The 26372-nt window shown below is 38.7% G+C and overlaps 6 protein-coding genes across 25 annotated transcripts in view; 2 read left to right on the top strand and 4 right to left on the bottom strand.

Annotated features, from left to right (window-relative positions):
* The window catches only part of LOC125893948 (uncharacterized), a 42061-nt gene extending 39486 nt beyond the window's left edge, over positions 1–2575 (top strand). For all 17 annotated transcript variants that reach the window (XM_049584966.1, XM_049584965.1, XM_049584962.1 and 14 more), the window contains one exon: positions 844–2575. In XM_049584966.1, the coding sequence (XP_049440923.1) occupies positions 844–873 (30 nt within the window). In that variant the 3' untranslated portion in view covers positions 874–2575. The remainder of the gene's footprint in view (positions 1–843) is intronic.
* Positions 2576–2629: 54 nt separating this feature from the next.
* LOC125893950 (casein kinase II subunit beta) lies at positions 2630–8229 on the bottom strand. The gene is made up of 7 exons (XM_049584980.1): positions 8153–8229; positions 7666–7741; positions 5589–5691; positions 5386–5501; positions 5225–5300; positions 3950–4139; positions 2630–3557 (listed from the first exon to the last, which is right to left on the bottom strand). The coding sequence occupies exons 2-7, from the start codon at positions 7735–7737 to the stop codon at positions 3467–3469; spliced, it is 648 nt and encodes a 215-aa protein (XP_049440937.1). The 5' UTR covers positions 7738–7741; positions 8153–8229; the 3' UTR covers positions 2630–3466.
* Positions 8230–8309: 80 nt separating this feature from the next.
* LOC125893951 (allograft inflammatory factor 1-like) lies at positions 8310–10341 on the bottom strand. Its single transcript, XM_049584981.1, has 7 exons — positions 10258–10341; positions 10051–10132; positions 9872–9933; positions 9663–9729; positions 9533–9574; positions 9252–9417; positions 8310–8973 (listed from the first exon to the last, which is right to left on the bottom strand). Exons 1-7 carry the CDS (start codon positions 10324–10326, stop codon positions 8886–8888), a joined length of 576 nt encoding a protein of 191 aa, XP_049440938.1. The 5' UTR covers positions 10327–10341; the 3' UTR covers positions 8310–8885.
* Positions 10342–11389: 1048 nt separating this feature from the next.
* On the top strand, positions 11390–13449 carry LOC125893710 (uncharacterized). Of its 4 annotated transcripts, none has more exons than XM_049584574.1 (8): positions 11392–11568; positions 11706–12029; positions 12118–12393; positions 12479–12511; positions 12596–12784; positions 12871–12915; positions 13002–13061; positions 13142–13448. In XM_049584574.1, the coding sequence occupies exons 1-8, from the start codon at positions 11502–11504 to the stop codon at positions 13150–13152; spliced, it is 1005 nt and encodes a 334-aa protein (XP_049440531.1). In that variant the 5' UTR covers positions 11392–11501; the 3' UTR covers positions 13153–13448. The 4 variants fall into 4 exon arrangements, with proteins under 4 accessions (XP_049440529.1, XP_049440528.1, XP_049440531.1 ...); XM_049584573.1 differs by having other exon boundaries at positions 11394–11568; positions 12476–12511; XM_049584572.1 differs by having other exon boundaries at positions 11390–11568; positions 12479–12784; positions 13142–13449.
* Positions 13450–13531: 82 nt separating this feature from the next.
* Positions 13532–20533, bottom strand: LOC125893709 (uncharacterized). Its single transcript, XM_049584570.1, has 8 exons — positions 20409–20533; positions 15810–16091; positions 15447–15731; positions 15085–15366; positions 14737–14994; positions 14521–14625; positions 14369–14394; positions 13532–13676 (listed from the first exon to the last, which is right to left on the bottom strand). The coding sequence occupies exons 1-8, from the start codon at positions 20479–20481 to the stop codon at positions 13554–13556; spliced, it is 1434 nt and encodes a 477-aa protein (XP_049440527.1). The 5' UTR covers positions 20482–20533; the 3' UTR covers positions 13532–13553.
* A 775-nt stretch (positions 20534–21308) lies between these two features.
* Positions 21309–26060, bottom strand: LOC125893254 (steroid 21-hydroxylase). Its single transcript, XM_049583819.1, has 12 exons — positions 25937–26060; positions 24949–25140; positions 24747–24836; positions 24512–24666; positions 24274–24369; positions 23909–24019; positions 23207–23293; positions 22800–22880; positions 22549–22671; positions 22302–22480; positions 21785–21888; positions 21309–21695 (listed from the first exon to the last, which is right to left on the bottom strand). Exons 1-12 carry the CDS (start codon positions 26058–26060, stop codon positions 21442–21444), a joined length of 1596 nt encoding a protein of 531 aa, XP_049439776.1. The 3' UTR covers positions 21309–21441.
* Positions 26061–26372: the final 312 nt, after the last annotated feature.

Here is a 26372-nt window from a genome sequence, read left to right as displayed (position 1 = left end):
CACAAGCAGAGTGTTTTTCATGGCGTCTGAAGGAGGCAGCCAGTGCAGCCAAGATGTTTACCACTGTGTGAGAGAGTGCAGGCCAGAGTGAGCTTGATGTTATCATAAGCAAGCTGCAACTGAACGCGCTCTCCTATGCCTCTACACCTATACATCACGGCCTGCAAAAGAGCTCTGCCTCTATAACTGTACCAAATCGGGACATCCATGGCCAAATTATTTTGAAAAAAAAAAGGCGGAAAAATGTTTGAATTGCATAGACTGACAGCATCACAAAAATCCAAATACTAAGTTTGTCTGAACATTTATTATTTATTCATTGATGTAATTATCAGAAAAGTAAATAGACTGTCTTTTCTGTGTAAGGAAACTGTACCTTCATAGCTGTGTGTGTAAACATTAAGTTTAACAGCTGATTTTTTTTAATTTAAAACCATTTATTTACTTAATAAACATCTAGCTATTTGTACTCAAATGTCAAATATCTTATGAAAAATCTACCAACAAGTCTAGGAATTTGAGTCTAGAAAAGTATGTTAATTTGAAATGAAAAATGTTTAGAAACCCTGATTAAAGCAAGAGTCTGACATTTTGGGAAATACCCTAACTTGCTTTCTTGCTAAGACTTAAATGAGAAGATTGGTACCACTCTTATATCCATCCCATCCAGATCTCATCCCATCCAGTAAATACAAAGCTACAGCCAAGAAACCGTTAGCTTAGCTTAGCATAAAGACTGGAAATGGGGAAAAAACATCTTTCCTAGCTGTGTCCAAAGTTTTCATGAAGTACCATCTGTTGAAATTAAGACTAATACAAGTGCACATAATGTCTGTCTTGCAGGGGAAAGACGGCGGAGCATCAGCATTGTAACTGAATCACCACCTGCATTTATTCCTTTGAGTCTCCACCTCAGACACACTCTGACCAGCTCTATCTGCGCACACATATCCAAAAGGAAATATCTCATAAATCTGCACCTAACTGAGTAGATAAATCTTAGTAGATCCTCTTTGTTTATTTTTGTTTTTCAGTTGTAGGTAGAGGAGGGCTGCACAAATACTCATCCAGGTGTTAAGAAAAGCTTAGTGAAAAGACTTTTATCGGTAAGAAAAATCAACAAAAAAAACAGCATTTTCAGTTGAGTGATCTCAGTTACGTTTGCTTTTAAATGCTTTTATTTTCCTAGTGGTTTTTACGTTGTTGATTTTATACAAATGCACTGTTTCCACTGTAGTTTAGACACCATCATCAGCATTTATTCCCTTGGTGCTGCTCGGGGAACGTTAAGACTACATTCAAGGGAATTCTTTTTGTCGTTGTTTACTTGTCTATTTAATTCAGGAGCGACGTCTTTCTTAAAAATGACATACCTCACATCGATATGTGAACAAAGATATTCTGTGCTCAAATTTGGACAGTTGTTTGGCGTAGTTCACTGCTCAGGTACAAAAAGAAAAACATAAAAAATCATTTCTTCCCTAACCAGCCAGGAACCAGTAGCCTAAACATTGTTGTAAAGTTTGAATTAAATATGGATCTATTTTGAAATATTTCTCTATTTTATAGAATTGATGCTTTTATAGTATTTGTACAAAATTTGAGGTTTTTAAGTTATTCATCCATCTGCTCATTATAAATTGTAGGTTACCATTGTGCTGTTCACGGAACTTTGAGGTCTCTACTTAAGCTTACCTGTCTTGCCTGACACCCTGAATCATTCTTACTCGTTTCCTCTTGTAGTCCACCAAGTTTATGACACCTTTCACGATTTCAATGGAGTGCTTCCCTCAGCCCTGTTTTTGTTCAGTAGCATAGATGTCATTAAAGCTTTGAATATATTTGGTTGACAAGAAAAGTTTCACACGCTTCGGTCTGTTTATCTCAGGTTTTGATATTCTTTGTAAGACTACAGACCTCCATATGATTGTACGAGGAATGTCCATATATATGTATATCCATCCCGACTTTAAATGTACATTTATGTTCAGCCAAGTGAGGTCAATAAATGCAAAGCTTGTCTGTCACAGTAACCACACATGTAAGAGGTGAAGGCAGCTGTCCCAGTATATGTGGCTTTTCTCTCATAGGAGCACAAGTTGTCTTTTTTACATGTTCTACTATACAGTAATTTATTTGTAAAGTAGGAACCGTCTCGTGTGATTTGATGTACTGTGATGTTTCAACACAAGCTGGTTTCCAGGCTTCCAACTAGAGATGTCACAATGTGAAATAATTGCATTAATTATCAACCAAGTTTGTAAAGCCTTTTTACCACATAGTCGAAGTAGATTGCTCTCACTTGCTGTTTCCTGTGCTTTTTTCCATAGAAGAGAAAATGCTTAAAATATATACGAATCCCTTTTTAGATAGCATGTTTGTTAGCAAACTTTTTTAACCCAAAAAAAGCCATTGGTATTGTAGCTACATGGACAACAACAGAAACCTCTCCTGGAAGAAAAATGTAGAATTTCACATGAAGAAAATAGTTTTTAGAAAATGGAAAATATTGTTGCTTTGTGACTTATCCCTGTCTTTTTATGAAAAAATAAAATATGCATTATTTTGCATTTTATTGGGCTGTCTGTTTGTGAAGCGTACGACTTGAAAAGTAAGAAAGAGATCTGGGTAAGAAATAAATATTTAATGGCATTCACTTGCTTCCCCGTAGATGTCGCCACATATTCAATCAACACCAAACTGTAGAGAGGAAAAAAAGTCTCATCTGTCAAGATTGTAAATACCATAATAATGTAAACATGATGAAACTACAAACACAGGCTTATCAGGAAAATATTGTTACAGTTGCATAAACAATAAAGTACACACACAGCCACTGAACTTCAAGAAAACTGAACAGCGTAATAATAAAATCAAGCATAGGTCCATTTTTAAGATAAGTTCTTGCTCTCTAGCTTTAATTTGGTATCTGTTGTCTCTTGGAAATAGCACCTGATCATATTTACACATATTGCTGTATTCAAATAAAATCTAATGCACATTCCAAAATCTGTTCTGCAGCACAAGTTCATATGATCTGATCAACTTTCCAAAGTACTGACCGACTGTATCATTGATAAGGCAAACCTGTCTGGCTGGTGGCGAGATTCACTGTTACATTCAATCACCTGTGATTAAGCCACAAAGCACACTGTAGCCTTCGTTATCATCGAGTTAAAGCCACTTTTCTGTTTCAGAGAAACAACCCCTAAAATGTGAGAAGATGGACTGACATCAATTAAAGTCAAACATTGTATCAGGAGTACGTGTTTAATGCAGAAAAACTAACCTGCTCAACTGTAACAGTGTTTTACTAAATGAGAAGAAATGAATCTGAGGGTCTATCAACACAGAGGGGAGCTGGGGAAACTGTACAGGCATTCAGTGGGAATATTTAATCCATTCCTTCAAACAAGTAGTAAACAACAAAGTCTTTTAAGTCCACTGTGTTCGTTAAAGTGGAGTTCTAGCGAATTGTCTTGACTGGGCTCTTGAAACTCGACGCAGCCTGAAGTTGGAGTTGATAAGCCATCGGGTGAATTTTGAAACCATATAGCCTGAAAATACAAACAAACTTGAATTACAATCACTTCCTGGGAAGAAGGCAATTTCTTTTTACTGCTGCGGTCAAGGGCTGAGTACTGTTTGAAATCTTTTGATACCACTGACGAAACAAGTTTCAGTATGGGTATTAAAACAAACTTAAATTTAAATCATGACATAAGACAAATCTGACCAATTAAATAGTGTCAACTTTTAGTACTAGACAATACATTTTAGTTGGTATCAAAAAAATATGAAATAGGTTAAATATATAGCTGTACTGCATTCTGAGGGAAATTTGTCTTTTGGTTGCTAGTCGCAGCATACTAATAAAAGTGCTAAAAGTGCTAATGCTAGTTAAAGTAAATGCTATCAATAAATAACATCAGTGTCAGGCCAAACACACCTTGGCACAAACTGGTTGGCTGGTCGCTTTGGACGATACTCGGGGTGCACCATGAACAGCATGTGGGGGAACCCTGTCCCAAAGTAGGCTCCATCTGTGTGGTGGTGTCTGGAGGATTTGGGGGTGTAAACATCCATGCACTTTGGGCAATAAAGCTTCACCATGGCTTCTCCAGGGATGTCTGACAAACCTACAGCGGAGAAGAGATTGGTGAGTATCCCCTCTTCTTATTTCTCAAGCACCTTTTACACTGCCTGTTCAAGGCGGGAGTGTTGTGCCATTATTCTGCCTCACCGTTCTTTATAAAATGTACAATTGCTAATTGGGGGTACAGAGTTGTCTCGCCTTTAAGCCGGCCGTAGAGGTTGTAAGATCACTGAATTGATGTCTGTATAAATGTGACAGCCAGGAGGACAGGACCATGGATGGGACTGGTACGACATTTTGACGACATGTAATTTGTACGACCCACCCTCGGTACATTTAAAAAGCAGCTAACACCAGTTAGCAGCTAACTCGAAGGAGAAGAACAGCAGCTGAAATTGTATGCAAATTGGGAAAACAATGAAGCCCAGGAGCTCTTCACACTCTGAGCAGAGGACAAGATCAGCTGCCATGTAATAGTAACGGTAAATAATTGTTCTATCAATGTTACGCCATTGATATTGTTTATTAAATGCTGCTGATGCATATGTTACATGCCACATGAGGTCAAGGCTGTTGTGTTACCGGCCACGCCAATCACACCTCTTTTGCTTCTGGAATGCCGCCATGCTGTATAAAAATCACACAATAAGGCAGCATTGTGCCAGCATTGTCTGGTTTGTGTAAAAAGCAAAGGCAGCGTAAAGAAGGGACTTCGAAGCGGACCTATATTGAAATTTCAGTTTGCACATAATCAGTTATTTTCCTTGCCTCTTCTGTTTGCATCTTAGTCCCTCCCACCTATGATGCGAGCAGAGGAGGTGACTAAAGGCCCTGACACGCCAAGCCGACTGTCGGCAGTTGGTCAGCATGTCCCGCCCTAGTCGGTTCAGTATGTCCCGCACCGTTGACCCCCATACATCCCTCAAGATAGTGCGATCAATTGTGTGCAAGGGTCAATTGATTATCCGCGTCACAGGCAGGAAGACGAAGGAGACGAGGAGGCACAAAATAGAGAAGTAAAAACAGCCCTATGTCTTCGTAGCCACTGACAAAGGTCAAAGGTGCAGCATGGGTTTTGTGTCAGGGAGACTTTTTTCAATGTAAAGGTTAAACAAAAGTCAGACTTACCAATAGGAAGCATTGGCTGATTCTCACAATAGACTCTGGGGCAATAGCCAAAATCCCCTTGCTGATACTTTTCCAACTGTGGAGAACACCACATTTAGAAATCACTGTTGACTCACGTCATGGAGTATGTAAGAATGTGAGATTATGAAGTAATAACCTACCATCTGTGCAATGCCTCTGTTTGTGAGGATGTAACGTGCATGAATGAGCCCGTAGAGCATCTCCGCTGCCTGCTCTATCAAGTCACTCTGATTGGGGTTGTCTTCAAGCTCCTCATCTGTCAAATTAAAATGATTTAGGCAGTTAAAGAGTTGAGCTTTTATTTTATTTCATATTGGAGCAGCTACTTCCTTGATATTCTCACCTGGCTCCAGGTCAAGAATCATGTCCAAGGCCTGGCGATAGTGAGGCACCTGCTCGTTCAAACCTGTCAGGTTAAACTTGTCCTGTATGTAGTCTTCATCAACCTGTAACACACGATTGAAGACAATGAAAGGCTATTAATGGCATTAATTACTCTTGCAAGCAGCAGCACATTGCCACAGCACACTGGTAAGGAAGCATTACGCAAGAGCTTAACGGGATTACTTAGATGCTGCCAATGAAGAAAGCAAGGAGTTAAAATTAGAATTGGATTGTGTGAGTGCTAATCAGACAAACCAGAGTAATTCACATTGATGCCTACATTTACCATACAATTCAGAGTATTTTTATTTAAAGTGTTTTTCCTTTCACATGTCTCCCTCAGGTGCTTTTTGAGTGAGAAGGCCTCATGTGCTTCAGTGGAACAGATAAGTAACAAACAGCAGAGGGAAGTGGCTGTAACAGGGAAGTGCTGACTGAACGGTTGTTTGCATTGAACTGAATTGTTTAGCTTTGACACTTGACACAGCAATTTTAAATCGCATCCCCCATTGCAAAGCAAAAGCAGCAATATATAAGAAATAAAACCTGTATGCATATTTTTTAGTCAATTCGATCAATACTTGAACGAGCTACTCTCTCTCAAAGCCAAAAACCAGAGAAGTAAGTCTCAATCCATCGACAATGAATGGGAGCCTGTTTTTGTGGACCCATAAAATGTTTTTCTTTTTTTAATACCTAAATGAGCTTTACTGTATTGTAGTGTTCTCTGTTCTGAAACAGAAAATGTACCCATATACCCAGAACATTCCTCTGGGTGCTCTCAGTGTCATTTATAACATCTTCCCCAATTCCTTGTCAGTGGAGCAGCTTCAGACTTTATACCCTGTGACATTAGACATTTAAGATTTAACACTCCAGCTTTTGGATTTGAGTTGTTCATTTTACAAATTTTTTGGACTGTCCCAGATCATGGTGAATAACATATGAATTTTGAAAACAGATGTAGTTCCCCTTCAAATATAGGTCTTAATGTGAAACCATCAAATGACACACATCACTATTGACCCAAAAAAATAACTTGTGTAAAACATAGTTGCCATCTGCAGGTGTGTGTTCATGGCTATAGAAATGTGAGATGTGCTGTTACACCGACAGTGCAAGAACATGTACATTTATTTGTCATTTCAACCATAAAAATACAGCTGAAATGAAACCTGGATTCTTACGGACCAGGGAAAACAAACAGGGTAAAAACATAAACACTGAAAGTCCAAGGGTGCATCAAACATAATAAATAAAATATTGTCAATATAGTATCAACAATATACAGCATAAACCATATACAATTATGAAATCTTTAAATGTAGGAGTATGTTTGTGTTGAGCAAGGTGTCTGTAAGGCCTGCAGCAGTCTGACAGCCTGTGGCAAGAAGATGATTTTAGACTCAATGTTTCAGAATGTGGTAAAAAGTCTGTGCAGGGGTCCCACTATCATGGAAAACCTGGAAAACTCATGGAATTTCACAATTTTATTTTCCAAGCCAGGAAAACTCATGAAATTAGAACATTTTTTAAAGTTTTGGAAAAGTTATGGAATTTTGTAGCACATAATTAAATTGTTACAGTAATCTTCCTGTAACATAATGGCAGATTATTTTTTTTCTTTTAACTGTTAACATTTTGTTCACCATCATGTATGTTTCTTAATTTTCTGCCCATGTTGGCTATACTGAACGGCTTGCTGGGTATGTTAATTAAAAGGATATCCATGGATTGTACCAAAGTGCTTCTAAAGCAGTGTGTTGACTGTGCCTGTAGTTTAAAGTGTATAATATGTGTATACTGTAAAGTTCTGTTCCTGTTACAGGTTGTGAATGGTCTAGTAAAATGTTACTATGGGTCCTTGAAAAGCCATGGGAAATTTTTTGACATTCTGTCCATGTAATTGTGTGGGAACCCTGTAAATGGTTTTCCTTTGTGTACCTGTGAATGTTAGAAAACGTAATGTTGTCACATGCAAACTGGTTGTAAATTGCAATCGAGGCTCTAATCTAAAAATAACCAGGGGGACTAACCTCACAGAAGAACTCATTGCCTCTGAGTCCACAAAACCAGGATATCCAGGACACCTCCTCTGAGCTGCTCATCCTCCTGACAAACACGACAGAGCTGTGATGGACCAACATTCATTTTATAACTGTGGCTAAAGCTAACACCGGCAGTTCATTTTCTTGGGATGGTAACTTTACAAACACAGATTTAACATTTTATTCCACCACAGAAGCAACAATCTGAATCTGTAATCTCAGACACTTTGAATAAATATTTAATTTTATAGCATGTAATCTTGAATTTATTCTGAGTTTGCGTCTCTAACCTGCTAACGCTACCTACGTTATTAGCTGGCGATTACTAGCTAGCTGCTTGCTAACGTTAGCCGGCGTTAACACATTTAGTTACAGATAAATAATGTAGTAATAAATTATTTTAACTGCATTATATATTCAGAGGTAATGTCTCCTGCATGTGCAGAACTGTTTACACTCAGGTACTTTTACTCACCCTTCTCTATCTTAGTTAACACATCAACTGCAAGCTTAGCTAGTTTATCCCTCCTCGCTTCCCTTATGACAAATATGTCTTCCGGTTAGAACGACTTTTCAAAATAAAGTTCCTCATGATGCATGTTGTCGTGGTCAGAAACAGGAAGTGTGTAAAATGTTGATTTATTAAAACACATTTTAATTAAAAAAAAAAAAAAAAAAGGAAGGAACAAAATACATTTTGCTTTCCATTTACATTTTAAATGAATGTCCAACAAAAAGAGGATTTATGACTGTCTTGTTGTGGAGCATTTGTTTTAATAAATATGTTTAAACATTAGGCCTACATGTTTCAAAAAGATGGGCTACACCTTGTATCATGCACAATGATGTTCCTATATTTTTACAACAACAGTAGGGTATTTCGTCTGATGTGATAATAGCCACTCACACGTAGAGTCCATACATCAGTAGAATATGTGATGTGTTTAAGCAAGCAACTAAAGCAATACATGTATATTCAACTGACTATGGTACTACAGCACTTATAAAACATTAAGTTGGCTATAAAGTGAGAAATCTGTACTGTGGTTGGATTCATACAAAACTTCTTTTTTTAAGTCAATTCAAATACTTAAAAAAAGCTGCATATTTCACATTATGTTTATGTTTTTCCTATTGACATGAATTTCAAAGCATTTAGTTGATGTTTCAATCTGAAAACAGTCCATTCGTGGGATGGGCTCGCTCCTTCAGGGCAGGTCTGAAAAGGTTTTGCGAGAAGGTGGTGCAGTATCTTTGGGCTCCTGTTCCTTTCCCATGCCTTCAAACATCAAGATCCTTAAAAGAATACAAATACATATAAGCTGCTATACAAGACATTACCTTAGACTGTAGAAAATACTATTTTACATCAAAAAATTATCATACCTTTATGGATTGAGAAACAAACTTATCAGCTAGACTTATAGGCTCAAGGCCATCATCACCAACTATACCTTCATACAAATTTATCTTTTCTTAATCATTTGGGGACTTATTCTCCCCTAAACTTTAATCCTCATGTGACCTAACTTTGGATCTCCACCCATCCTCTGAATTGCCCAGTATGTACTCACAGTTTTAGAATTGCATTCCTTTTTCCCAGCATCATATTCAGGAAGTCGCTGTAACTGATGGTTTCTTTTGATGTCCCTCCAACAACCTCTGACATCATCTTTTTCAGCTCTAAGTGAGTCTTGGCCAATCCGAGTTTTTCCAGCATTCGTTTCAACCCCATAAAATCTGTAAAGTTGGTAGTTAAAAGAAAGCAAATAAGTAAAAAGTGCCTATATTATAATTTGTAAAGCTGTTGCAAAGCTAAAGATATTCAAGGGCTTTAAGACTGGTGTATTTTTACCTATGTCTCCTTTGTCGTTAAGATCAAACTCCATGTACTTCTCTGTAAAGAAAATATTACAATGTCATTTCAAAATGCCTGGCTGCGTCCTAAGTAGTAAAACAAATCAACTGAACCGTTGAATACTCACTTTTAAACATTTCAAGCTTTGAGCCAAGGTCCTCCTCATCAACATACTTGGGATCTGAGATAAATGCCTAGGGGAGTGATAAGTAAATGACACCAGAAAATCAGACATTTTATTATTGGTATCACACAGGTGTCATGTTTTTGTTCAAAGCCCCCGTGTGTAGAAAATGATCCCAAAATGGAGATCTTTGTCTAAAGATATCAACTCACCTCATTGATGGCGTTCAGTCTTTCTTCCTGTTGAGACTTGAGGATACCATATGCTTTACCTCCTGTGAAATAATACACAAGACAATTTGTAAATAAATAAATAAATAATAATAATAATAATAAATAAAAAATAGTCAAATGACAATCAGACTTGTATAGGAGAGGTATGGCAAACTAACCTTGAGCAGAGCTGTCCATTTCTATGCACTGTGCTGAGAGCTTGTGAACACAGTGAGTGTGAAAAGCTATGATGGTGTTTCTCTAAATGGAGCCACAAGAGGAAGTGGAGTCACAAAGTTTCAGTTAGCATTAGTGAGGTTCCTCTGTAGTATTTAGGGCTGCAGTAAAACTGAGGTCAACAGGAGAATGCACATGGTAATACTCACATAGTCTAAATTTGACAAGACACAGAAAGACAAGGCGCTGCTGAATTGCTCACTACGAGGAGTTTGCATATAGAATACCTGCTGTGTAATGGCCAGGAAGTGGTCATTCAAATTAATAAGCTCTAACACACTCTATGCAGAAAAGTGATGCATTCAACATCCAACAGTTTAAATATGTGTGTGTTGCTCTCTGACATTGTAAATAAGGAAGTAAGAGTGATACAGCAAGGAGAACTGTATATGGAAAAAGAGAGCAATACGCGTTACTCTGCAGAAATAATCTGCTTATACGGCATGTTTGAATTAAAGATACATCTATTTTTGTAAGCTGTCATTACTCAGGAAACTCTCACTGTGAGTGATGTTCCCTTTTTCAGAAATGCACTGTTCACACTCATGCACACTTGGAGGCTGCCCAGTGCAGCCACAGTCAGTGTCAGCTGCTCAAGGGCACCTCGACAATTTGAGCAATTTGGTATAAGAACTGCTCTGAATCATCTGGGAGAATGTTTCCTGTTCCTCAAAAAACGTAAATCATAAATTAACAAGCCTGAATTTCATATTTCAAACTTGTTTGACACCAAAGCGGTGTTACATGATGTGTATCTAATATGTATTATAATTATTAATACATTTGTTAATAAAATGTATTTAATACTGAAGCCTTTGTTTGCAATGCCAACTTCAGAATACTTCCTGTGTTCCAGTTGGATTCTGGCCCATTCTTCCACAGACAGACAGTCTTTAAATCTTAAATATTCTGGGAGGCCTGCTTGTAAATCTTGAGAAAGATATTTCACTTTCAAATCCTCAATCGGTTCCAAACTCTTGAGTGAGTGCTGGCAAAAGACAAAGTGATGTAACACAGAGGTATATATGCACTTGTCCCAACTTTTTACAAATATGTTGCAGGCATCAAATTCAGAATTAATGTATATTTACCTTGTATTTGTTCTGTATTCAAATGAACATATTCCAAAAAATATTTGCACCCAAATGTTGTATTTGTTTGTGTCAATGGGTTAACAAACGTCCATTTGTCAATTTGATGTAGTGTCTTTTTCTGGCCACACGGTGGCTCTTTTGGCCACATCATTAAATAAACAGAACAAAAACTAATGCTGGTATTTGCAGGTAGTTTCACATTGAGACTTCTGTGTGACTTAGAGAACTGAGAATATGTGGAGAACAATCAAGTACAGAGGAGATTAAGTGTCACTTCACACTGCTATGTTGCAAAGAAAATGGCACATTGTAATCCACAGGTTCTCCTGCTGTCAGTTCTGTTGACAGTCATATCAGCGTGCAAAGGTGAGTAGGCTGAATCTTTTTTACCACATTCAGTGTGTATTTTATGTTTTTTCTGTGACAGAGGAAGTATTTGGTGTACGCTTTCTCAAATCCCTACATACAATATCTGCTCTGAGTCTAATCTTTATTTCTTAAAGAGCGCCCATCTATGCCTGTGGTTGTTTCTCAAGAAGAAGATGTAGCTCTCCCTTGTGCTGATTCTAATGTAATGGATCCAAAGAGCTGCCTCAGATTCAAACTGATTAATGCCACAAATGCCAGCCGGATGAAGGTTATCTTTGCCAGGCCGGAAACGCCTGAATTCCAGGATGCCGAACGTGTAAAATTGAAGGCTGATGCAAATGGACAAATGTCTGTCACTCTGACAAAGTCACGAAAATCTGATGAGGGACTGTACAGATGTGAAATCTGGCAAGGCTGGGAATGCATTCTTGTGAAAAACATATCTTTAAGAGTAAGAGGTAATACTACACATTATATTCTCTTTATTCTTGCTCTTTTATAAATAAATCCCACTCATGTACTATAACATAAATTTGCCTCTTTCAGACTGCAAAGTGCCAGCAGCAGTGACAGCAGCACCCAGCACACCCTTTAACCTTAACTGTCCAGTGGAAATAACATCAAAACAACAAGGACCCCAAAATATCTCCTGGGCAATGCTAATAGGAGGCAAGCCTGTACCTATCACCTCTAAGGGGGTTGTAGTTAATGAGACCGCATTAGCTTTCCAGTCTGTGAATTACAGTGACAGTCAGTGGTACAGATGTGAGTACATGCTTAGACAAACTCGGCGCTGCTTTGACATTAAGCTACTGGTTCAAGGTAAGATTCTAAACTATTTGGTAAATCTGACAGCAAATGACAATATGCATAACTCTTATGTAACTTTTCTATTTCCTGTAAGAAGTGGAAGATGTTGCTGTGACCACAACTGCTCCAGGTATTCCAAAAATACTGTACATCTTAATTAAGCTGCAATTAAATGGTGTTTTTATCACTGAGATCTGTTTCCTGTCTTCCCTAGCACTGACAACACTGACAAACACTGAGATTATTTCAGAACCCGAGAAAGAGGAGAGCAGTGGAGCATTTATTGCAGTGGTAGCTTCAGTCATTATTGGGATTGCCATAATGGCTGCACTGATAGGACTGTTCATTTACCGCAGATGTAACACCCCCAGAGTGCCACAGCAGACCCTGAGCTACCCAGGAGGTTTGATCTATGTCTTCATTAATGTTGAAAGCAAATGGCTGCAGTGAAGTGTTATCGTAGCTTCATGTTCTCTTGTCTTCGATCAGGTACTCTTGGTGGTTATGAGATTGTGAGTCTTACACTTTCAGAAGGTGAGCAATGCACCGTGCTATTCTCTAACTTCTTCAGTCAAGCCACTGTGACCTCTCTTGCTTATGGATGACTTTCTATCTCACAGATCGTTCAAACCGAGTCAACAGCATATACCAAGAAGTCCCGGAAGAAGGCCCGTGCACTTGTAAGTACTATTATAAAATCCTACTTTTATTTTCATTATATCAGAATAGCCAAGTAACTAATGTCTCTTCTTCATTGCAGTCCGGTATTAGTCTTTTTCAGTCTTCTCAAGACGAAGATTTTCCTCGTTAAATTGAGGTCCTCACTGTCTAATCTGGACTACCTGATCAATCATGCATCATGTCAAAACATGTAACATCTACTAACCTGTAAAGTGTTGCAGAGTGTGTTTTGTGTAAAGGAACATGGAAAAAGTGTGCTCTACTGCAACATGGAAGAGACTAGCCCCTGTTTTAAGATGTTGAAAAGACTCTTCCTTGTTACCCTCTTTGTGTTAATATATCTAATCATCTGTATTATTTTGTTGTGAAATGGAGACATGTTTACAATCTGTCAATAAAACCTTTAATCCAATATGAATTCATCTGTAGGGTGATAAATGATCATGACGAAGGAGCCATATACAAGTAATATTTTAAGAGAACACTTTTATTTAGTTAACAGCCTGTAACAAATCATAGAAACTGTCAGTGGTGGTAGCGGCTGCTCCTTTGTTTTGTCTTTGCTGGTGTAGTTCCTCATTATGTGCATCCTGGATGACTTCATATACATGAGTCTGTGGAGAGGAATACTGCAGTTATAGCATTTTGGTAAATCAGGCCGACAAAAGTTACTTGTAGCACAGTCACTGTAAAACTTCAACTAAAGGCCCAGTCTCTTTTTCTAGCCTGGTGTGGCTACACATTTTGACAAATTAAAGTCTATCTCAATTAGACGCCTGGTCTGGTTGCTAAGCAGTTCATTTTTTAATGGAAGATATTCGGATGTATAGAAGCGCTTTGTTGGGTGCCTCAACTTGTCCATTCTGCAATTACTCTATAAGTTATTCATATTCCTTTAGTCTGTAAGGGTCCTCAGATCAGAAGAATCAAAAGGGTTTTTCATAAAAATCAATCCAAGTTGTGAGTGTTGTTTTAACTGGATAAAGTGGTGTTATGTCGATATGCCAGGTGCCATAATCCACATGTGCTGTTACTCTCTCTCTGATGCGCTGTCAGTTGGTGCTAGATAAAATGAATGACTCATAATTGTTATGTTATCTTAAGCCTTTTTATACAAGTAATATTCATACTGGTTTAAACAAACAATTTGATTATATTTCCTGATGTTTGCTGAGCAACAGTTTTGTGTGAAAGGAATTAAAGGCCTGTCCCGTGTAGACTCCTGTCCCAAATATAGGTCTGTACATTTCAGTGATTCATAGCTGGGGCTATTAATTGAAGTTTTACAATACGTTTTGTCTCTTACCATTCCAATACTTGACTGCTCATTTCCTGCAAACAGAAAAGAAGGAAAACAGCAGCCATACAGGTATTATTTCATATTCATCAAGGCTCTTGAAACATTTTCACGTAACAGTTGTTCTGCAGATTGTATGGCTACTTAACCAGAGTCAGTACCTGCATCCTTGTTGTGCTTCCTCTTCATGAAAATGTAAAGACCACCAGCGGTTATACATATCAGGAGGGCTAGAGGGAGGACTACCCATGCAGGTGTTTGCAGAGCTGTAGACATTAAATAACGATCACTTTCTCTCTGTTTACTCAGATCCAAGAGTGCATTTTCTCTTATGTGTGGGTTTAATTTAGGAGAAAGGCAACAATAGGCATACTTACAATTAACAGTGTGCCACTTCTTTGATGCCATCACTTCACCCTCTCTATGCACAAAACAGGTTAATTCGTCATTTTTTGGAGAAACTGGGAGAAATAGGCTGTTTATAAGCGTGTTGTCCACATTCATTAAGGTGCTCTGCCAGCTGTTCTGGCTACCTCCAGACCAGGTTAAATTTAAGTCTTTTCCACATTCTGTAGTGCAGGTAAGCACACAAGTCAAAGTGAGATTATCATCTGCTGGTCCGTGCTCTGTAGAGACTGTAAAGGCAAACATGAGAGGAAATAATTAAACACAAATATATAGCATGATTCATGCTGTGTTCTGGCACTTAGATTGTTAACACTCACCATCGAGGGTGTGCAGTCTGATTCTGTTTAACACCGTTTGCTGACCAGAGGACTCTGAACACTGGTAGTCCCCAGCATGCACAGCACTCACTTTGCTAATAACCAGTGATGAGTCTTTATTGACATGATAAGCCTCAGTTTGGCCTTTATAAGGCGATGCATCATCTGTCAACATCCTTTCACCCACAGCCCACTTCATGCGGCCGCCCACAAGAGAGGAAGTGTTGCTACAAGAAAGTGACACTGACTCACCCACTGCAGCAAACACTTCCTCTATGCCATCTGAGGAAAAGAGGAGCTCTGGTCAAACTTTGCACGTCTTATCGTTCATTTAGAGTACACTAAAGTGGAGTTTAGCCTACCTTGTAGTGTTGTTGTATAAGTGATGGCGGCTTTAACTGTGCTGTTTTGAGTCAGCTGGCATTTCCATTTTCTGTGATGATCTGTCAGTTTTTTAGTGATGATCAGTTTAGAGAAGCATTCAGAGGGATTTTCAAAGCGAAATCTTTTCCCGTTTAATGGTGTATTGTCTTCAGTGCTCCACTTGATATGTATGCCTTTGTTGTTACAAGGGACGTATCCTTTAAACATATTGAGGAAACAGTGAAGCTCTATGGTGCCGTCTGCAGGAGTTGACCTCTCGATGACTGGTGAATGTAAAAAAAACATCATGTGACTATTGTGATATTGACATTACATATTCAGGAACATTTTGAGTGACTTACGTTCAAGAATCTGAAGCGAAACACTTGAATTGAGTGTTCCACTGCCACAGGAGTAAAGTCGTGCATCATTGAGCTCCAGGTCATTAATCTCTAGAGAGCAATCCGTTTGCAGGCCAAGCCTGAGGGCGTTCGGAGCTGCCACTCTTCCAGCTTTCACCATCTCAGTGGCTGATCCAAACTCTCCGGACATGTTCCAGTTAACAGAGGAGCAGGATTTAAGAGAGGGTATGCCACATGGCAAAGTAATATCACCTCCTAGTAAGGCAAACATCACTGAATGATCTGATGGAGAAGACAGAAAAGCATTTCATTCTCCAAGTCATAGTTCTGTTGAAGATCTCATTCACTTCATCAGAGCAAGTTAACTAATATAACTGAAAGCTAAAGGTATGGGACGTTGGTGGCCCTCCATCATGAACTGAACATATTCAAATACATGTAGATATTGAGAAGGACACAGACGTCCCCCTCAATATTCAGAGCATGTGAATTTGTTCTCCCCCAAATAAAAACATGAAAATAGCAGAGGACTTTTATTTTGACAAAATAAAATACATTTACACCATAAACTGATGCAGAAAATGCACCAATGGTGCTTAAAAACTCACCAAAATCCAGGAAATAACTTTTTAATGCTCAGAATTTCCTGGAAAACCCCTGACTTTATATGTGTTTCTTCAATATTGAAACAAAACCTACCTCAGTGGCATAAACAAAGTTACGATGGGCCCTAGTGCATGCTTTTAATGCATGTAATGTCCTGACACAGATAGAGACTTGACATTGGACATCATCATACATAACCAAGCTGTCATCATGGCATATGTAACAAAAATACCAAAGAAAGTAAGAAATTAATAATTTTATTGAAGCGTTTCATAGTATATTTATAGATTTTCTAGCTTATATAAAAAAAGGAAATAATTTTGTTCTACATGGCTACTGACATGTAATAAATGGCACCGTTTCTAAGTTAATAATATTATTTTTTTTTATCATTCATCTTTGAACAGGGGTATATTTCCAAAGTGGCAATCTGAATCACTTGCACCCTTTCTACAGGCCCCTCCACCCCAGGTGCCCCCTGCAATTGCACTGCCTGTAATGTCAATATTTATGCCCCTGACCTACGCCCTTGCACAATTATAACAAGGGAAGTGACAAAGTATTTTTGTGTACTTGCACTTTTTGAGAAATTAAAATAATCAGTGATTTTACTTATATTGTTAATTTAATAATTGTTATTGTCACAATTATAGCAACATTATAGAGAAAAAAAAAGCAATATCATAAAGAATTCCATCATTATAGGGTAAAGTGAGCATTATTACCTCGGCATAGTAGCCTCCGTAAATACCATAGGTAAATACGAAGGTTGCGGGTTGCATCTACTTAATTAAGCAGTAATTAAACGCACCACCTGGCCAGCACGTCACGTGACCTATATCAAACGACGTTATTGCGTGAACAGGTGCATGCTGGGTGTGGCTAACACATATCGGCTAAAGTGCTAGCATGCTATAACGGTCGTTCGGAGACCACGACTTCATCAATTTGGGAGCTGCTTCTTTCAGTTAAGTGTGTAAGGACTTAAATTTCTGCTGTTTATGAAAATACTCCGTCACAGTGACCGCTGGGTCTCATTTAGCTCAAATGTTTGAAACCTCCGAGGAGCTAATTGGGACAGAGCTGGTTTCAGTGGGACCAGAGAGGCAGATTAAACTGGTTTATGCTTCAAGGAAGGAGTTGAGAAGTTCAGCCTGGACCGCAGTAAACAAGACTCAAAAAAAGCTGTGAAGACAGGTGAGTACATTAACAAATAAATTAACTGTTTCCAGAGGATAATGTAAACTCGCTAGCGCACGTCGCCTGGCATTAAGTGCGCCTTTGCGGTTTGGCTACATGTGATACAAAAACTGTGCAGCTGTCTGATTGCTGTTTGTTGTTGGCTGCAGCCACTGAAGAGTTCACATTGTTCATACATATATGTGCAGCCTGATGAAGCTGGTGATGTTTTAGTATGCTGATAATTCTTTATAAGGAGCTGGGTGATATATCAATACTATAGAGGTATCGCGATATGTATCGTCTTAGGTTTTTGATGTGGTAATATCTCAAGTGTTGTGTTTTCTTGGATTTAAAGACTGCATTACAACAAAGTGATATAGTTTTCTGAACTTACCAGACTGTTCCAGCTGTTATGTTATTTGCCTTTACCCACTTAGTCATTATAACAGCATTGCTGATAATAATTTATCAGTATTGCAATATTGATATCAAGGTATTTGATCTAAAACATTGTGATATTTGATTTTCTCCATATCCTAGCATCAGACTGTTTTTGTAGCTTAAAGGGGAACACCACCTACCATTAAACTTAAATTAAAAGCCTAGTCCCAATTAAATGCCGTGTTCCTTTTACTAGCCTGGTGTGACTTCATATTTTGACAAATAAATTACTGTCTCAAGTAGACGCCTGGTCTGGTGCCAAGCAGCTTTTGTTTTTTTTGGTTGAAATTCTTCGGATGTATAAAATCAGGTCGTAGGCTACCTGTTAATTATGTGTCCATTCCTTAATTACTGTTGGGAATAGAATGATTTTATGTGTTTTACTATCAGTTGTGTTTCACTATATAAGTTTTAGATATGTGAACAATGAGAATACTGAGATGATTTCAGCTGATCTGAATGTGTTTGCTTTGCAGAAGTGGAGAAGTACAGGAGAGGAAGAGACATGAAGTCTGAGGAGCACATACCGCAATGCTTAGATAATTAGTTTCATATATGGTAAAAAGAATAGAAAGTGATGTACAGATAGTAAGGTACAGCACGTGTAGGGAGTTGTGTTGTTCTCTTGTCTTTCAAAACAGGAACCACGCCCCCACCGCCAGCGGGAAGGAGTCAGATTAACACGAGGCAGGGGCATGGTGTGGTGAAGGAGGAAGTGGAACTGCCAATGAGAAGAGGACAGCGCCTTGCGTGCACAATGACACTCTGTTACGCTCAAAATATACTGGGTCAGGGAAAGGACAGGAGGTCAGACTTCGTGAAATTACCCTGTAAGTTATTCATATTCCTTTAGTCTGTAAGGGTCCTCAGATCAACAGAATCAAAAGAGTTTTTCAAAAAAATGAATCCCAGTTGTGAGTATTGTTTTAACAGGATAAAGTGGTGTTGTGTCAGTATGCTGGGTGCCATAATCCTCCAAAGTGTTGTAACTCTCTCTCTGATGCGCTGTCTGTTGGTGCTAGATCACATGAATGATTCATAACTGATTATCTGAAGCCTACTTTTTAGACAAGTAATATTCATACTGTTTTAAATAAACAATTTTCCCATCTTTACTGAGCAACAGTTTTGTCTGAAAGGAATTAAAGGCCTGACCCAAATATAGGTCTGTTGATTTCAGTGATTTAAGCAAATAATAGCACGGGCTATTAACTGAAGTTTTACAGTAAATTAAAACTCCAATGTTATTTCCAAGGCCTAGTTTCTATGAGCTTCTCTATCTCAAAGCCAGAAACCAAATAAGCAGTCTCAAAGCTGGGATGTCGCCATGTATAAAGTCTGGAGTTTCCATGGACAATGAATGGACGTGCAGAATGATTTTCTATTTTATACCCAAATGAACTTTATTCTATTGTAATGTTCTCAGTCCTGAAACAAAAAATGTACCCATATACTCAGAACATTCTCCTGGATACTCTCAGTTTAATCTCTAACAGCTTTCCCACTTAATTGTCGATGAAGCAGCTCCAGACTTTATACACACCTTTAACCCTCATTACATCACAAATCTGAGTTTTAGCATTTTTGGATTTGGAAGACAGTTGGTCATAGCTACTTATATTTTTGGACTGTTGTAGACCCTAGGAATAACATGTATACATTGTGAAAATGGGTGTAGTTCCCCCGTAATGTTGCACCCACTGAGGTATCCAGTTGTCATTTACTGCCTGTTATTTGTTTAATAGAGTTTTGTCCCCTTCTCTGCAAACATTCCCACAGGAAGGTGGTGGTGTAATTGATATCAGGTGTATACGCAGGCAGCAAAGTGCTGTCTATAGAAAAGACATTTACTGCTTGAACATGACTGCACTGTGGTCTAAGGTGTTTGTGGTCATCTTAATGCACTGTAGCCTACTTTGTAGCCTAAATGTGTTTTTTACTGTAATAGATCTATCACATCACATTATCATATACAATTATTTCATTGCCCCCCTTGACTTTTTAAAACTCTAACACAGTACTATTTACTTGGAGTACATTTTAATAAACCTACTATTTACTTTTATCTAAGTGCATTTTTTTCCAAAATAAGTTTACCTGTACTTGAACTTGAGTAAAACCCCAGTATTTTACTTAATTTTAATACTAGCTCTCTGTCCAGCCTTGTTTAATGCCACACTTGATATTCAGACTTTATTTTCACATTTTTGCTGTAAGCATTTAGTTTAATCAGATTATTTTGAATGGGTGGAAATTTAATCTTTCACGTCAGCTTTTGTTAAAAAGGTTAGAGAGCTTAGAGTTATTTAAGTCAGAACCCAAAACAAATATACAACAGATTAACAAGATTTTCTATTTTTGTATAATTACCAAATGACTGAAGTCCAGCTGCTGCCTGCGTGAGACAAAGAAGACAGAGTCTTAACACTGAAATGAAAACCATCCTTCTCTCACAATATGTCCTCTCACTGATTCCCTCACTTATTGCTAAATCCTCCAAATGCATGTATCTAAAAACACATGTTCAGGAAATGACATGAAGGAAACTCATGAGAGGCCCACGTTCTTCTCCTCATGTAAACTCTTCAACTTTGTACAAAACTGTGGCCTCTGCACAAATGAATGCATCATGTGCACTATAGCCTACACTCTGTGCCTTTTATGTGACATTTTCTGCCACTGCCACATGTTGAATTAACACCTTCTAGAAGCACCAGTTATCACTTGTATCTATCATCAGATGGCTATTTATAGTATTAATACAAACACCTTTACAAGAAGTGTCTCTAACCCACTGATGAAGAGTGATAACCCGAAGGTCTGTGGAACATTTACGCAGGAGGGTAGTTGTCGCTTTCTGTAGCATGTTCAGTGTTTGTCCACTGGGTGGTGCTGTCGGACAGATATGCTTCTTCTCATAAACTACCAAGTACTTGATCAGTTTCAGTGTACTAACTAACTACAAACCCAGGTTTTGATTTGCAGGCAGCTCCACTTGAACAGCATTTGTTTGGTTAATGCTTTCCTTCTGACGGCTCCACACTTTCTCTTTCCATTCTGGAGAAATCACATCATCTGATTGACCATTCTTGTAAATCCCCCCTTCAGTGGTTACCTTGAGGCTCATATTTTCATATATGTAACTTTAAAAAGTTTGCTTTGCCTCTATATAAGAAATAAATAAATCAAGGGTCTGTCCTGGGTTTATTTAGAGATAATCAAAGAAATAGCTGTCATAAATTCAGCATTATGAAACAATTAACAGCCCATTTTAATTAGAATAGAACATAGAAGAAATATTGATGAGAAACACACACACGAAGGTTTTGTTATTATTTGCACATATAAAAGTAAAAAAAATCTTGCATAGATTTTAAGCAACAGGCAGTAAACCCTCTGTGGTTCAGGGATTAGCCACAGGTCTTGGTAGTGCTACAACTGCGTAGGACTTGACCTTTAGTACAACACTAGCAACTCCTCTCAGGTCTGGCAGAGAGGCCTCGCTCTCCGGAAGGACAAACTTGAAATCTCTCAGCAAGTAGGCAGTGAACAGAAAGAGCTCCATTTTGGCGACAGACTCCCCCAAGCAGAGCCGAGCCCCCCCTCCGAAAGGGATCAGGGCACGAGTGGAGCCTCCTCCTCCTTCCAGAAAGCGCTCTGAAAGAGAGAGAAAGTAGCTACTGTGTTTGAGATCTGCTGAGCCAAGTGAAAGGAATGCACTTCACCTCACAGTCAGAGCAGTATACCTGGTTTGAAGCTGTACGGGTCAGACCAAACTGCAGGGTCATGGTGAGCTCCAAAAAGATTAGGAATGATGACTGTGTTCTTAGGGATGAAGTAACCTGCAATACTTAAGGCACGTGAGGGTCATAAAAACAGTGTTAGCGTCCATACAAATGGCTTTTGTGTATACTTGCTGACTGACAGGACCCAAGTTTATCAATATAGCTACACACTTTATATGATAGAACTATTATATACTCCTTTTTTGCAGATCTGGATTCAGATGCAAATAAGAAACTCTGAAAACAACACCTTTAGACACATTTGGTGCTTTCTAGTGTATCTACTTGAAACCTGTGATCAGAATAGTTACTCTTTTGACTCTTGCTCACAATGGTTTCACTTCTGTAGTGAGTTTAATAGCGAAAATAAACTGTTTCTCTTTTTCTTGTGTTGCCCGAAAACTCTCAAGGATCCCTAGGGTTCCCCAGACTTCTGGTTAAAAACCCCAGGGATCCTGCATATTGTCGTTCAGCTGACCTGCTGTCTCTGACGGCTCTGTGCGGCACCGCCAACGGGGCAACAGGCCTGAGTCTGAGCACCTCGCTAATTAGAGCGCACAGGACAGGAAGTCTGTGCCTGTCACTGTACTTGGGGTATTGTCCCTCAAGCACTGTGCACAGCTCCTCATACACCTTTGTCTGCACCTGAAGATGGAAGTAAGAGAGGAGAGACACACTGAGATAAACTTCCATATGTGTAAATATGTTTTTTAATGTTAAGTGATATTCCTTGCCTCTGGTCTGTGTAAGAGGAACGCCACAGTCCAGTTCAGCCAGGCTGCAGCAGTCTCTGTTCCCCCGATGAGGAGGTCCACAGTGGCCATGTGAACATGAACATCTGTCAGGAGCTGGAGACACAAAGACATTTCATTTAGTAGACTACATTTTCAGTGCCAGTTCTAGTCTTGCGTTAAATTAGATAGACTCCCAGTATATTTCAAATTGATCCCCTGGTATTACTTTTCTATGCGCTTACCACTCCATGTTCTGTGTTCTGTTTGTCGAGGCCATGGAGGAGGGATCCTGTGATGGCATCCTCATTTTTTTTGTCCTGTGACTGCACAGATAATAAAGCAGATGATTAAAATCAACAATGTAGGAAAATACAGCTGAGATTCATCCACTTTTCTGGATGCACACACATAAAATTAACGTGGTTTTGAAAGGTGTCTGTGATGTAAATTTATTCTTCATAATATCTATCTTGGGGTACAAAATATATCCGAGCAGACTGTTTATGTGTTGGGCTTATAATCATAACTGCTTGATTTATCTTGTGTGATTTTGTCATTTTTTGTTACGTGTGACCTGAGCACTTAGCATAATTAGACCTCTGTGTAAATTTTTCATAACTTTTTATTCTTTGGCGTTTCCTTTTCTCACCTTGTAAGTGTTGAGGTGTTCTCTTATAATTTCATCCCTCTTGGCCACTTCTTTTAGGAGACGGGAAAACACAGGATTGGGTAATTTCTACAAGAGAACAAATGAGTTCCAGGAATACTTCACCCGCAGAGGGACCATTAGAATATCACTTCATTATGCTGCGTTATCTTGAATTCGTGAAAAAAATGTTTCTCTCATGTTTCCATGGAGGTTGCCAAATATATTGATTTATTGATTGATTGGAGACCATGTTTAGCAGCAACAAAAATATATCAAAACATTTGTTCCAAACTCTCATAAAACTTGTGCAGTATAGTCCAAGACTCATTTATCAAGTTGAACGCTTAGCACAAACGTTCACTTTTGCTAAAACCTCACTGTTTAAAAATGAACTGAAAGTAAAACTTAACTGCGTTCTTCAAAACCAGACTCCAATACAAAGCTTTTTCAGAGAAAAGTCATGTGTTTGGAAAGTACTGAGTATATGACTGGATAAACGAGACTTGGATTATACTGCACAAGTTGTATGAGAGTTTGTAAACTGATGTTTTGATATATTTTTGCTGTTGAAAAACAAACATACAAAAAGTTTTCTTCATAAATTCAAGGTTATACAAATGGTAATTCTGTGGATGTAGTGCTCCTTTAATTTGTGAAATTTAATTCTGTGATCTACAGTCCAGAGAGTGAATATTTACTGACTCTTAGCAGTGGGAAGGAGTCCAGAGCAGAAATCCAGGAGGAGCCCCACAGACCAACAATCTCATTCAGACAGCTGTGCAGCTGCTGCAGCTCCAGAGAGCTCTTGTCATACTAGAAAACACAGAGTTTTATATTTTAGCCAATGAAACACGCTGTCCAGTAACAGAATGGCATATTATGAATGCCCTTATGTAATGCACGCCTTGAAAAAGGGCAACTTAAACTGTAAACATGCCCAGTTCCCAACATAAATAGGCAACCAAGCACTGGTCTACCACAACCACAACATTGACAGGAAGCAGATTATGCAATCAGTCTCAGATAGTCAGAGGCACAGACTGAGCTGTGGGAGGAAAGATACTCACTTCTTTCCCAAAAGCCAAAGTGGTGATGACATTACTGGCTGCCACTGTGAAATCCTCTGAGAGATCTACAGCATCGCCCTGATAGTCCATCAAAACCTAAACAGTGAACAAACCATGCTTTATCTCTTCATGTAATCGCTCTGGAAATACCCCAACATTTGGATGGATCTCTGCTCTCACATTACAGGCCATTATGTTATTAAGATAAATCACTATATTGTCCACTAGTGTCCTGTACCTGTCTCAGATGCAGTGCCTGTCTCTCAATCACTTCTTGCAACGATTGATGGCAGCAACGCTGCAGAGCACTGTGGACGAGACGACGATGTGCCCTCCACTCCTCATTATAGTCCCCCAGAGAGATGGTGTGTCCTCCCCCAGACACAATATTACCTGATACGAGTCAGGAGAAGTAATAAGTACATAATATATGTATGCATACTATTATTGCAAAAGACATTTGAGTTGTTTACCTGTGTATGAAACTGGTCTCCCAGCAAAGTCTGACCATTTTTTCACCAGTGCTTCTCTTATGACTTCAGTACTGTTAAGTACCACCATGGCTGAAAAACGCAACCAAGTTTTGTACCTTCTACAAAAAAGTTTTTGTTTTTGTATCAACATGTATTATGGTAAGAGTTATTCAAAATGATGAATCCAAAATGAGATGATTACTTGTGTTTCCGCATTTCAGGCGGTAGATGTTTCCGTACCGCCGTGCCAGATCAGTCAGGTGAATTGGCAGATGGTCGTGTGTCAGCTCCATCATATTGCCTATGAGGAGGAGACTGGGAGGACCTGGGAGGGAAGGAGAAGAGGAGCAGGGAAGGAACTGATAGACGTACTGCAGCAGTCCAGATTCAACTACTGGAAGAAAGAGTTGAGAAAGAGAAAGGTAAAACACAGAAAGAATGAGCAGTAATCACAGTAATCCATGAGATGAAGTAATCAGGTTCAGTGGTGTACTAGTTTTTCATGTGTTGGCAAAATGTCCCATTCATTAATCATTATATTGTTATTTGGGGCTGACCTGAATGCTTCGAAGCTTCAGTTGTTGCCATGGTTATAGTTATACTACAGCTCAGTGTATTGGATATCATATTACCCAGAACATCTCAAATACCCCATAAATTAAAAAATACTTCTCCTTCATTATTCATTTTGCATTAACATGAATTATTTGTAGTTATTTTCAGACAAGGACATTTAAACTTAGTGATATTTTTTTGATTCAGACCGATGCTTTTCTAATATCAGTCCAGCACTACTGAAACTGGGACAGTTTGACCACACCCTATAAGCTAGCAAGATACCAAGAAATTCAAGTGCCTGGAGTAGTATCAACATTTGCAAAAGACGACCCCCTAAAATTTGAGTGCCAGATAAGCCAAAGGGAAACTGGCGTATCACAAATCTACAACTATTTTGGCAAATCACCTGAAAGCTGTAAGTAACAGCGGACTCGTATTGCAAAGTATTATTATTTTTTGAGCTATTATGGCTAATGTTACTGCTACCTGCATGCTAAGAAAGTTGCTGATTGACACAATATTTTAAGTGCTTTCACATTTCACACTTAAACTTCTATGCCCAGAATTATTATTATAGTATTTGGGACAGCACTATTTTCAGATATACATATTTAAAGACGACAAATAATTACCTTTAGACTTGCCTCCCTTGCGATCTTCTTTTAAAGATTTGTCTCTCTGACCCAAAATGCAAATCAACAGCAGCGCAACTAGCAACACAGCTCCCACAGTGATCACTGATATTTCTATTGCCATTTTGTGTTGTCTTGCTAGTTCCCCCCTTCAGAAAGTTGGTCAGCACACTGCCTGCCCCATTTATAGTCTTCACATCAGTCTCTTTGCCCATCAGCTTGACACAGTGTTGGTGTTTCCACTAAATTCAAGGACGTCTAAATATTTTGTAGGTCAACATATCTGATACTGTGATGACTGCAACACATATAACAAGAGACAGAGTGATAAACATGGCTAAAACTTGTAGAAGGGCATGATAACAGGATAACACGTCACAGCTGACACGACGATCAGTCATGCAGCCATTAGTTTATCTTGTAGCGCAGGGAATGA

The sequence above is a fragment of the Epinephelus fuscoguttatus genome, linkage group LG8, assembly GCF_011397635.1.
Source record: "Epinephelus fuscoguttatus linkage group LG8, E.fuscoguttatus.final_Chr_v1".
In the NCBI taxonomy this organism is placed as follows: Eukaryota; Metazoa; Chordata; class Actinopteri; order Perciformes; family Serranidae; genus Epinephelus; species Epinephelus fuscoguttatus.
The sequence above is the reverse complement of the archived record's forward strand: the minus strand, read 5'-3'. Positions and strand labels throughout refer to the sequence as shown.

What these genes read in the sequence shown, in the direction of transcription:
- LOC125893709 (XM_049584570.1), bottom strand. Translation starts at nt 20,481, where the DNA reads ATGGTTTTCATTTCAGTGTTAAGACTCTGTCTTCTTTGTCTCACGCAG. An exon ending in AGCTGGACTTCAGTCATTTG is followed by an intron (nt 16,092 to 20,408) that starts GTAATTATACAA and finishes CTTCTCCATCAG; the next exon opens with ATCATTCAGTGATGTTTGCC. An exon ending in GAAGCACAACAAGGATGCAG is followed by an intron (nt 14,395 to 14,520) that starts GTACTGACTCTG and finishes TTCTGTTTGCAG; the next exon opens with GAAATGAGCAGTCAAGTATT.
- LOC125893710 (XM_049584571.1), top strand. Translation starts at nt 11,502, where the DNA reads ATGGCACATTGTAATCCACAGGTTCTCCTGCTGTCAGTTCTGTTGACA. An exon ending in AGTCATATCAGCGTGCAAAG is followed by an intron (nt 11,569 to 11,705) that starts GTGAGTAGGCTG and finishes TATTTCTTAAAG; the next exon opens with AGCGCCCATCTATGCCTGTG. An exon ending in CATATCTTTAAGAGTAAGAG is followed by an intron (nt 12,030 to 12,117) that starts GTAATACTACAC and finishes TGCCTCTTTCAG; the next exon opens with ACTGCAAAGTGCCAGCAGCA.
- LOC125893951 (XM_049584981.1), bottom strand. Translation starts at nt 10,326, where the DNA reads ATGCAAACTCCTCGTAGTGAGCAATTCAGCAGCGCCTTGTCTTTCTGT. An exon ending in AAAGCTTGAAATGTTTAAAA is followed by an intron (nt 9,575 to 9,662) that starts GTGAGTATTCAA and finishes TTTTCTTTACAG; the next exon opens with AGAAGTACATGGAGTTTGAT. An exon ending in AGGAATGCAATTCTAAAACT is followed by an intron (nt 8,974 to 9,251) that starts GTGAGTACATAC and finishes TATTCTTTTAAG; the next exon opens with GATCTTGATGTTTGAAGGCA.
- LOC125893254 (XM_049583819.1), bottom strand. Translation starts at nt 26,060, where the DNA reads ATGGCAATAGAAATATCAGTGATCACTGTGGGAGCTGTGTTGCTAGTT. An exon ending in AGAACACAGAACATGGAGTG is followed by an intron (nt 22,672 to 22,799) that starts GTAAGCGCATAG and finishes TTGTGTCTCCAG; the next exon opens with CTCCTGACAGATGTTCATGT. An exon ending in ACAGACCAGAGGCAAGGAAT is followed by an intron (nt 22,481 to 22,548) that starts ATCACTTAACAT and finishes CTCCTCTCTTAC; the next exon opens with TTCCATCTTCAGGTGCAGAC.
- LOC125893950 (XM_049584980.1), bottom strand. Translation starts at nt 7,737, where the DNA reads ATGAGCAGCTCAGAGGAGGTGTCCTGGATATCCTGGTTTTGTGGACTC. An exon ending in TCAGCCAATGCTTCCTATTG is followed by an intron (nt 4,140 to 5,224) that starts GTAAGTCTGACT and finishes TCTCCGCTGTAG; the next exon opens with GTTTGTCAGACATCCCTGGA. An exon ending in GCCAACCAGTTTGTGCCAAG is followed by an intron (nt 3,558 to 3,949) that starts GTGTGTTTGGCC and finishes TTGTATTTTCAG; the next exon opens with GCTATATGGTTTCAAAATTC.